At 32.4% G+C, this 12327-nt stretch overlaps 1 protein-coding gene across 1 annotated transcript; it reads right to left on the bottom strand.

The window, feature by feature from the left end:
- Positions 1–1346: 1346 nt before the first annotated feature.
- Positions 1347–5002, bottom strand: LOC143050978 (uncharacterized). The gene is made up of 4 exons (XM_076224064.1): positions 4853–5002; positions 4107–4292; positions 2790–2852; positions 1347–2284 (listed from the first exon to the last, which is right to left on the bottom strand). Exons 1-4 carry the CDS (start codon positions 4920–4922, stop codon positions 1506–1508), a joined length of 1098 nt encoding a protein of 365 aa, XP_076080179.1. The 5' UTR covers positions 4923–5002; the 3' UTR covers positions 1347–1505.
- Between the last annotated feature and the right edge of the window lie 7325 nt (positions 5003–12327).

Raw genomic sequence — 12327 nt, 5'->3', positions numbered from 1 at the left:
TCATTTACAAAATTTTAGAAGATTATTAATTTTCTTTCTTTTGTTTTGAGACCCAATAATACCAATGCAAATATAAGGTAAAAGTCCTAGTCAGTCTTTTCCCGCCATATTTTAAATCTCCAATATCTCGAAAAGGAGGTCCATCCTATCAATATTTTTAGCTTATTTTTATCCTGAAAGAGGCACTAGCTACGAGATGCATAAAAATTTAATGTATGATTTGTTTTTGTTCAATCAATAATAAAAGTGAAATAGTGAAATGATAATTCGCTTTTAGCAGCCAAAATGGTTCAATTTTTTTCAAATTAAGCTAAAAAATATTTATAATGACTGATTCACTTGCAAGAAACATATACTTTTAATCTATAAAATAAGATTAAACAGACATATAAAAATTCAAATGCACGTGTTGGCTTAATCTATTTATATCTCATCATTAGTATATTTATGTTTACATCACTTATATGGTCATCTGATTTAATTAGATGGAGTCTAGACTAAATACACACGAAACGAAACTACATATTATTGACCCTATGCTCTGTAAACTGCGTATTTCACACTTTTGATAGTTTGGATAAATGTTTTACATTGTTATGAATAAAATATGAAAATTTGAGTCAAATCGGTGACCATGAATTTGACAGCTAGTGCCCCTTTAATTAAATGATGTTCTACCAGCTTATAGTATAAATTTTAACTTCTTAATTAATTAATCTTCACCTAACCTCACCTAAGTACACCCTTAACCTTGGCTGTTAAATTATTTAATGGTCTTTCAATTGTATTTAGACTAGTTTAGCTGTTAAAATAGCTTGATACAGGTGACTGACGGATGAAAACTCTATCAGTCTGTCAATATATACTAGCTCTACCAATAACGTCACTGCACTGTATACTTAGGAGATAACTGTATTGTATTTTAAGCTCCGACGGCATCAATTGGGGATTTGATGGTCGCAAATTAAGTTTACTGGCGACGCGTTAGCGGAGACAGTAAACGGGTATTTGCGATCATCAAATCCCAAATTGATGCCGTCGGAGCTTAAAATACAATATTGTTATCTCCATTCTAATGAAACTGACAGAAAACAACGTTAAAACATGCATTTAAAATCTGTCATATGTCGTCTGCGCTTGCGTGTACGTCCCATAGCATCAATTGTCAATTGATGCCATGTAAGAAAGTGACGTTATCCAATCAAAATGAACATTACAAACGTTGTTGCATTAGAATGTGGAATAGACTTAAGATATAGCGCCTTGAAATGCATATATACGCATTTTATATTAAATTGCACTCAAACGAACAAAAAAAATAGTTTTATTTCACTTAAAGAGTGACTAATACGCCGCCATCACTGATGCAAATACAGATTTTTCGTAAATCGGGATACTTATAAACTTATAGTATATCACACACATTAATGTCTTATTTTACGATATTCTATAATATTGCGATGGTTCACAATAGTTCAAAATATTTTTGACGGAAGGCATTAAGTTCACATCAATTCAAGATACTCATGACGATATGCTTCAGGAGGATACGGGAAGACAGTCGATCCAGGCGACATCAGCGGCGCAGAAAGTTGTTCCCCGTAGGAAGGGGAGTTAATCGGAGATTTAACATCAGTGGTTTGATCCAGGGTAAATACAGAGTCCATACTTATTTCTGAATCTGGCGGAGTAGGATAGTTTGAAGACATTGAAACGGACCTTTCTTGTTCATGTTGGTCGTCTTGGTTTCTGCCATGCTGCCTTTCCATACTTATTCTGAATGACTTTTCAGTAAAGTATAACTCATTTTGTTCATGTTTTAAATTCTCAGTTGCTTTCCGCCATTTATAGAGAAACAAAACCGAGGTAACTATTACGAAACACAAAACAGTCGCTAAACCCGTGATAATTCCAATGTATACGGTAGTCGCGTCTGAAGGTAAACGGACTACACGTGTACTTCCGGTAGAGTTTTTAGTTTGTTCCGAATTATCGTGCACTTTTTGGTTATCGTTCAACTTATATTCAGGTATTAAATCATCTTGTTTGGCTTTGGGTTTTTTGTTGGGGGTTGTAGAGGTAATAAAAAAGTTAACACTGGATATTTCGGAAACAGTTGTTGAAACAGTGGAGATCTCTGGTGAAGTTTCTTTTGTTGTCTGAAGTGTCGTGGTCGTGACATTTTTAAAAGAACGGGTTTGATTGGTTAGTTTAAATTCTGCTGATGGATGAACAGTACCTGGACTTGTGCTGGGTGGTACCAATCCATCAATATGTCCGTCTCCTACAAATTGAAAAATAAACTTTTTAAACGGACACCACAAAAAAAAATCATATACATATATGATATATGAATTATTTACGTCAGAGTACAATGTTTAATATGCAATACATTTCGAACATTAAATCTTAGTTTCTGAAGTTAATATAATATATAAGCAACAACAACCTATGCATAGATAAAAAAAAGAATATTTGTCCTGTTAATTATTACTTATTAGGTGCACAAATGCAAGAATTAATAGAGTTGAGAGAGTGGAAAGGGGTTAGGAAACATGGTAATGACGTAGCGGGAAGTGGGAGTCAAGTGATAGGAAGCTAAGAGGCGTAGAAAATATCAGGATATTATTTTTTGGATAGAAGGATTTTGACAAATTGCTGTCTTGGAATAGGGGAAAGTGAAATGAAAGTTGGGGTATGGAATTGGGAGTTAGTGGGTGGGGAAAGTTGGAATCTGATACTCCCTGTCTGTCCCCTTAAAGTTTGCTCATGAGTAATTGTTAACTTACCGAAAGTACTACACAAACATGTCGGACATCCTTTATTGTCAACACCAGGACAAGGACAATGTTCTAAAAACAGACGAAAAAGTGCATTTAAAGAGGTACGAAAGATATCAGAGGGACATTCAAACTCATAAATCAAAAATAAACTGACAACGCCATGGTTAAAAAGAAAAGACAAACAGACATTAAACTCGCTGCATTGGTTTAAACCTGTCCTGATTTAGAAACCTGATGTGCAATTATTATTGTTCTCGTTTGTTCATGTGGTTCATGCGTGTTTCTAGTTTCTCGTTTTGTACATTGATTGTACCGTTGTTTTCCCTCATTGACAGGTTCTACCCTAGTCATTGTTAGGGCCCTTAATAGTTTGAATCAAGGTTCCGTGTTGAAGGATGTACTTTGACCTATAATGGTTTACTTTTAATAGATTTTGACTTGGATGGAGGGTTGTTTCATAGGCAACCATACCACATCTTCTTATATCTATTGAACAAATATTGTAGCTGGGTCGCCATGAATGTAACTACTAGTATGAAATTCAGTTAAAGAGGGTCGGAAGACAGCAAAAGGACATTCAAACTCATTAATCGAAAATAAACTGACAAAGCCATGTCTAAAAAAGAAAAAGACAACAATAGTACAAGTGTTATATTTCTTATTTTGCAAATTCGGAATTTCAAAATATATCTATAACATCTAGATATATTTTGAAATTCCGAATTTGCAAAATAAGAAATATAACACATGTATACAAAACACAACATAGACAACTATAGACCAAGCAACACGGTCCGCACCAAAACTGGGGTTAACTACTCCTTCGTGACTCAATTCCGGCAGTATTCGTTTTATGAAGCAAAACTAAGTAAACTAGAATGTTTTACCGTATGCATCAGCCGTGTACAATACTCATTCAATTTCACCAAGTTTGTGGTTTATTTTGAGATTTTTCAATGACGGTTTTTTGTTATATTCAAAAGATAAATTAAGACAATGCCCTATTTACTACACAGTAACACTGGAAAATAAATCGAGGTAGTACAACCACGATACGAATCTTAATTTACAGCATATATAGAAAAATTAAGATATGTTTTTTTAAATCTTTTTTCTTTGTTTTAATGTTCGTTTTATCGGACGTTGCGGTCGTGCATACAATTAAATCGTTTTAAAATGAGTTACATACCTCGAATTTTTATTACATCTGTATGGAAGTTTTGGTCAAAAGGATTTTCCTGAAGGTACTATTTATTTCACAATTGTCGAAGAAATGATTCTCATCATCTATAGCTATAGAAAAGGAACCAGAAATCTATTTACCTGTCTTCTCAACAGATCTCTTCCCAACGGCACCAGGCTTAAAATTACCAAACTGGTTCCCATAACTCATTTGACTACTGGGACCAGAAAATTCCATCTTGCACGGAGAAAACCCTCCCAACATCTGATTCATATTATTAGCGTTTTGTTGCCATATATCAGTTAAACTAACACCTCCGCTTTGATCTGAAAGATAAATTAAAACTACATTAGCAAAACAATGGGAGCCACACGTGGAGCAGGATTTGTTTTAATTCCAGGGCACTTGAGATCACCCCTAGCTGGGTTTTGGTGGGTTTCGTGTTGCCCATATTTTTTCTCTGTTTTGGCAAACACCTATATTTATAACGATAGATTACAGAATCCGTGATTTTATTTTGTTTAAAGGAGATTATAGAAAGTTTTATTTGTTCGTTTAAATCTTTTTTTTTTTTGTTAAGTTATTTTTTTGTTTGTATTGATTGATTTAGGTACATGTAGCTGTAACACCAGGTTTAGTTCAACATTTTTCTACATAATAAATGCCTGTACGCATAAGAGTTTTTCTCCATTCGTTTGATTTGTTTGAGCTTTTGACTTCACCTTTTGTTAAGAAACTTTTCGTTCCGAAATTTATAAGGAAACTTTTTGAATAACATTTGCACGTCAATCATCGATCTTATGCAATTTTCGTATGCTAATTATTGTATTACTCATATATTAACCTTAAAATAAAATTTAAACAATGAATAATAATGATGCCTTACCTAAACATTGCACATATTCAAAGAAAAAGAATATCCAAATATAAAATAAGAAAAACTGATACTTCTGCATGACTTATCCTTTTTCAAATTTGTAGTCCATCTAAAAAGGAATAAGATTTACCGAATACAACTTCACCAAACTTAACTTTTCATACTGTGATATCACAAATTGTTATCATTGTATTTACCACTTATCATTGAACTGGTACCTGTATCTCGGGGGTTGATATTCGTCACAACTCGGCCAATTCCGTTCCTTTCATCTAGAGTCACACGAGGATTGCCGATACGGGAGGTCTGGATGGGGGGAGGGGTTCTGTTATTCTGTAAACATTTAATTTTCGCCCCTTTTTTTCTCTAATCATTAAAAAAATAACCCCTTTTTTTCTCTAATCTTCCAAAAATTAACCCCTTTTTTCTCTAATCTTCATTTTTTTGGCCCGTTATTCTCTAATCTTCAATTTTTAAGGGCATTATTCTTTAATCATTTAACCCCATCCAAACCCTCATACGGGTCTTGATAGTCCAGGTGTACAACTGGTACCTTTGTCTGGAGGTATATATGAGCGTTGAGATGTACATAAAACAGGAGGAAATTCAATACCGTAATTGCCAATCATCGTTCATATTTTAGCTACAACCAAATGATAATTTCTATTTTTTATCCATGAAAACAAAGAAAGATTTGGGTTTTGCTTGTAAGAGAGAATTTTGTACAGTTATCTCGCATTAAATAATATTCTGAAATACTATTACGATAAATTAAAATACAAAAAAATTAATTTCATTTTTACGTGCACAGAATTTTAGCTGTGGAAAAAAGACTGTAATAAGATAAGATAAGATAAGATTTATTTTATTAAAGTGTCACCATCCATTACAATATCAATATATATATACACATAAAGTCATAAGAACCTAGCTAACATTTAAGTAAAAGGATGCCAACCGAAAACGACTTATGAGACACTATGATCATTAAAACAAACATCTAATACATACATTTAAAAAGTATTTCGTAAATTAAAAAAATGAAAAACATATATAATTTCTAGGTGACATGTTTTCGTCGATAAAGCATATGATAACGGGAACTAGCTAAAAGAGGAACCATATTCTCAGGAGACAACTCTCCATCCACGTCACAATTCATAAAAGTATGTATATATCTAGATGGATTAAGCATTTTTTTTTAGTTCCTTTTTATATAATACTAGAACACACCCGTGATATCGTGGGTTCGTGACTGAATTAAAGTATATATAACTATGTGTAAGCCTTATTTTAGTATTGGTATTGTCATCTGATATAAAGTCATGCCGATTATAAGATACATAGTTTTCTCTGCTTTCAAAATCTTTCAGTTTGAACCCGACGACCGAGAACTTATCAATTATTGGTAATACTAATTATTTGGAAAACAAAAGGTCCTGGAATGGAGTATTTTTTAATCAACAGCATTAAAGTTGAATTCTTTTTATTCGCTGTTTTACGTCATGCCCGCTAACAAATTGAAAACTGTACCTATACTAAAACTTCTGTCTGTTTTGTCATGATCGTATATTTTTGTAATATATATTTAGTATATATTGATTATACATGTACCTATATGTTGTAAAACATTTGGTTAATAAAGAATTGAACTTATACGCCTCATTTTAGGTCCAGATTTTTAGTATTCGTATTGTTATCTTAAAATGTCTTACTGATTAAAATACTACAATAGGGAACATTTTGACAATGATTGAATTTAGTAGTGTCAACCCTTTGATTATAACCCGTATATATAGCAAAATCCTAAATACACCGTTTGGTGGTGCGCCTGTCAGATGCGGAACGTACAGATAAGGTAATAGGTAAGAGGTGAATATACTATTGGTATCGGCATCAGATTCGACCCGGAACTTGTTAATTATTGGCAATATTAATTATATGGGGAAAAAAAGGGGTCTGGAGTGGTGTCATTTTTAATCTAAACTATTGTCCTATATCAGTTATATAAGTTGAATTCTTTGAATTGTCGTTTTTACCCGATGACGGCTGACAAATTGGACCTCGTTATTTTAGTATTATAGATATCTCATTCTTAACTATTTGATTTTCGGTTCTTAGACATCTCAATATTCGTCTGTGTGCGTTCCTAATGTAGGTACCACATAATAACGCTGCAGATGCATACATTTATGAGGTGTTATAACTTTTTACGTACATAATGAAAAAGAATTGACATTAATCCACAAAATACAGAAAATAATTGTAGATTTCAGAGGGGGCCGGGGGGAGGTGTTCTACGGAAAAGAGATTGATTTTTTTTTTTGGAAAAGGGGGGGGGTAAGAAAATAAAAAGGACGAATAGAAAAATAGAGAAAGAATAATAGGATGCTGAAATAAAATAACCAAAAAAATAACTATAATAAAAAATTTAGACAAGTAAAATTATAAAGTACAGAAATGAAGAACCCTCACCCAGAGCCTCATTATTGGAGGCAGGTGTTCGGTTTATCGTCTGCTACTTCAAATTATCTTCCACGCGACGGAGAAGCAGAAGGTATTTTCACTATGTCAGATAATTATAGATATCATACCTTTATAGGTTCAATATTTATCATCATAATTGTACACATTTAACGTAAACATCAAACATTTATCTTAAAGTTGAAAAACCGAAAAATCTTAGATTCAAAATCGAAACATTCAAAGGTTAAAACTTCAGATATGTATTACTCATGTTACTGTAACAAGAGGATTTTGGTTTAATTAATGACTTTATCTGTATCTATATATTCAATTTTATATATAAATGATGTCGAAAAGGGTCGAATTATATTTAGAATTATGGGAGCAACCATTTAAGGGATAATTTAGGTTTAGAATTAAAAAAAATGTCATCTGCTGGACCAAAGCATATTTTTTCCATCAAATTAGGTATCAAATTATTATTTTCATTGGGTTGTCATGCATATGGTTCTTTCATTTCAAGAGATCTTTAATTTACCGTTGGTAAGTATTGAATTTCCTTTGTTTTACTGTATACAGGGGGTATAAAGAAAGATTGTCGATTAAATCAAATCTTATAAATATTTGATGTAAGGAATGTATCCACCAGACCTGGTACTTGTTTTTTACTAAAAAGAAGTTCAAAGAAAATTTTTCCAGAAAAACCAGTATTTTCAAACTAAAGAAAACAGCCATTTTAGAAAATGGCCGTGGTCATCTTGAAAAAATCATTTTTTTAATGGCCAGCGGTTAATTCTTAGAAAGTATATAATAATGATGCTTTGTGGTAATTTTCATGCTTGTATCATCATTTGCACAATTCCCTCTATTCTGCTTGCTAATATCTCTCACTATATGTCACAAATAACAATCGGAGTTATCTCTCTTTATACCAGAATCAAGCGTGTATGTTTTTTTCCCCATGGATTGCAAAATTTTGTTTGAATGTATGAATAGTCCTGTCAAATTTTATATAAATAATTGGAATATGAATAATTTGATATTTTATATATAAATATCATCAGAAAAATATTTTAGAATATTAAACGCAATGACAACTCAATACATGCACAATTATATAACGTTATCTTTATTCATAAACATTTCTCATGCATTCTTTGAATTCGAACCATTTCAACTATATATGAAAATATGAAATTCATATTTTTTTTTTTGAAATTTTAACATGTGTAATACTGACAGAAAACATCGAGTTGAAACATATAGAAATTTTTTATTTCAAACCTTTTATCAACACTGAAATTAAAAGCAAGAACGCTTATTTCTAAATATCGTACCAGTAATCATTTGTTTGATACTTAAACAAGTAGAAAGATTTTTCTTTGCTTTTGTACACATTCGTTTCTGGTATGTTGTGTTGCAGAATATACATTTTCATTCTGATATTGTTTATAAATATTTTCAAATGGTCATGAATCCTGAGTCAAAACACTTGAATGAGGCAAATACAAGTAGTTCGACATCTTAATTCAACTATTAAACATGCATTAGATTTGAGCCTTTATTTTTATATGTGATGACGCAAATGCGTATATGCTTTTTTACCATTTCTTGCACAAGAGAACCACGTGCATGCATATAGATTGATTTTACTAGCAAATATGTTTCTAAATTGAACTGCTGCAGCAGTTAAGAGTTTGACATGTACATGTAACTTTCAAGCAGTGTATTTTGACCTCAAGCTGTCGCTCTCTTCTTTTTATGACCGTCCTTTTAAAATAAGTTTTGCATTTTCGAAATGTTTTAAGGTTTTTCTATCCCAGGAATATATTTTCTTAGATGTATTCGAGAAATTCAAACCTTTGTATCGTAATTTTGGGTTATCAATGTCATTCAACTTCGTACTTTATTTGGTTTTTTTTTATATGAAACTCGGTCTTTCCTGAGAGAAAGTTTTCTGAAAATAATATATTCTTCATAACCACATTTTCCTGTAGAATATTAATTTGATTTAAGTAACAATATCCTTAAAATTTTAGATGTCTTTTGAAAACAAAATAATTGTCAGTATAAGAGGTCCTAATGAAACTGGTGTCTTACATAAACTTACATGTACTGCTAAGAAAAATAAACGAAACCCTCATGTAATTTCCATACACCACAGTTTAACTTCACTAGAAAATTGGTCTTCATAAATTTATCTATACAACAACTACCATGAGTACAGACAGCTTCAAGAATTAGAATAATTAATAAAGATGATGATGGGTGGTTGCTTAGAGTTCTACTAAAGTAAAAATATAGGACACTGCATAAACATCAAAACTTTGCCTGTATTTCTCAACATAAAATGAATATACAGACCTGAACTATGTAGGGAACATATGTTCATTTAAACATACTTAACATATATACACATTGTGTAAATTGTAAATAAACTTGAATGTTTTGTGTTATGGTCAAACCGGTTTTGGGGGGGAACTTTACATTTTCCAAAAAATCTGGAGGCCTGTGAGATGACTTTATTTGTTAAACATTGGTATTAACGAATACCGTTACATGTAAAATAATTTGATCGCTAGCATTGAAAAAAAGTTTAAAAATCTGACTCAGACAAAAAAAAATAACATCCCTCCCCCGCGCCTTGAAGTTAAATTTTAGCTTTATTTAAAGTCAGTTCAGCAGGATATATATTTCTTGTGTACACACTGAAGTCGTCGTTATTGAGAGTAAATTATATATCACCTAAATATTTAAAAGTGTATTCATTTTTAGTGTCAGATATAATTGTTTCAATGGATATTTGCTGAGTTTAGTCATTACTTATAACTTATAACAATATACATGTATGAACATGCGACGTTTTTGCAATGAGTGGTGCACATATAGTCCCCATTGAAATCCCGATAACTTTACGATAAAAGTATTTGTAGGATTGTTGTGTAAGGCGGCTTTTTTTAAATTGTGGTAATGTAGAATAAATATTTCTTAAATTATTAATTCTTCATGGATCTGCTTATTTCAAGGGTTTAAGTTGGTGATCCAAAATACTTCATATCTCATTTTTGTGAATGCTTATAATGATAATATGTTCGAAAAAAATATTATCTAAGCATTTCAACATTTACATAATTTATAGAATATCTTTCTTAAATGGTTCATTGACTCCAAAGAAAATTCAAAACAGAAAGTCCGTTCACAAACGGAAAATCTAACAATATAGCTCAAACACATCAAACAAATAACAAACAACTGTCATACTCCTGACTTGGTAGAAGTAGAAAATAGTGGATTAAACCTGGTTTGATAGCTAGCTATAAAACTCTCACTTGTATGACTGTCGAGTAAAATATACAAATATTTGAATTTTTAAGTAAAACTACGGAAGCCGATAAGGGTCATTCGAAAAAAAAAATTATGTCGTAATAACGTCATCCTCGTGTCGTAATAACGACATCGCTGTAGATATGTACCGATTATCAGGTTGTCTGCATGTTGATATTGTAAAATATCAGCTGCGAGTCACAATATGAAGCTTTTTGACGAGTGAGCGCAGCGAACGAGATCAAAAAGCCTTCATATTGTGTCCAGCAGCTGATATTTTACAATATCAATATACAGATAACCTGATAATCGATTTATCGGGCTGTATTTACGTCTTTTGGAAGTGTTTTCTTAAGTTTCATCAGAAACCGGAAGTTGACTTGATAAGTTCGGGTCAAACTTATCAACGTCAGTTCAAACATTATGATAAGAAATTTAAAATGGTCGTCAGTGAGGACAAAGTTTGTAGCGTAAACAAATTCATTTTTTTTTTAGAATAATGAACACTAAATGCAATCAAGCTTAATTACAGTTATTTACTTGCACATACTTTATTTTATAATCAAGTCAAATGAGACCCAGTTGAACAAGGGATCGATTCAGGCTTCTTAGAGCCTCTCACTATGTTTGGAAGGTACAGATTCGTGTAAAATATGCCTGTATTTTCATTGTAGGTTGTGATGAAGATGAATTTGAAGCTTTTCCAAATAAAGACTATGTTAAACTTTGGACTCCTAGTGCTCAGACCAATGGACCTCTGTATCTTCATTTGTACACAATTGCATCTTAATGGACTACTGATGTTTGATGCAAATTATAACTGCATTGAAACTGTTGGTTCTTAATGAGATTCTTACAGCGTCCGCCCCATTGAGGCATTTATTAAAACTTTGAACCCCAAGTTCTTTAAACCTATATGTTCCCCAGTTCAACTAATGCTACAAACTAAGGGGGAGAGTTAGGATCCCGCTAACATGTTTAACCCCGCCACATTTTGTTTGTGAGTGCCTGTCCCAAGTCAGGAGTCTGTAATGCAGAAGACGGATGATTTCCGGATAATAACTTTAATAAAAGTAAATAGAAATCAATAAAATTTTAACACAATGTTTGGAACCACAAAAGGGAGGTTGGGATTGATTTTGGGGGTTATGGTCACAAAGGTTTAGAAATTAGGGGCCCAAAACAAACAGGACAATAAGTTGTGTTTCAGTATTTCAATTGTGATAAAAACCTATATTGTGTCAAAAATTTGATCACAATCCAAATTCAGACAGTATCAAGCTTGAAAATTGTGACCAAATTTACCCCAACTGTTCAGGGTTCAACCACTGCGGTCGTATAAAGCTGCGCCCTACGGAGCACCTGGTCCTAATCTTGGATCTTGTTGTGGACAATCAAAGCATTATACAACTCATCTGTTAAACAAGATTTATCTTTGTACATAGGACACAACAACCACCTTAAATTTATCAACAGCACTGAGGGCAGTGAGGCCTGTTTATCAAACTTTCCACATGTTCCAGGAGGACTATTTCATACACAGAACATGAAATTGTTTTCTGTTGATGGTGCTGCTATAACATTGTCAATATGTCCATGCCGATAGCACAGAGACTATTTTTGGGATATATTGGCTGGACTATTCCACAAAGTGTAGACTCAAAGTTCATCCTGCTGACATTAAAGCAAAACTC

Source organism: Mytilus galloprovincialis, chromosome 11, assembly GCF_965363235.1.
Source record: "Mytilus galloprovincialis chromosome 11, xbMytGall1.hap1.1, whole genome shotgun sequence".
Lineage (NCBI taxonomy): Eukaryota > Metazoa > Mollusca > Bivalvia > Mytilida > Mytilidae > Mytilus > Mytilus galloprovincialis.
This window is presented reverse-complemented; position numbering and strand designations above follow the sequence as displayed.

What these genes read in the sequence shown, in the direction of transcription:
- LOC143050978 (XM_076224064.1), bottom strand. Translation starts at nt 4,922, where the DNA reads ATGCAGAAGTATCAGTTTTTCTTATTTTATATTTGGATATTCTTTTTC. An exon ending in TGAATATGTGCAATGTTTAG is followed by an intron (nt 4,293 to 4,852) that starts GTAAGGCATCAT and finishes TTTATCTTTCAG; the next exon opens with ATCAAAGCGGAGGTGTTAGT. An exon ending in ATGTTTGTGTAGTACTTTCG is followed by an intron (nt 2,285 to 2,789) that starts GTAAGTTAACAA and finishes TTCAATTTGTAG; the next exon opens with GAGACGGACATATTGATGGA.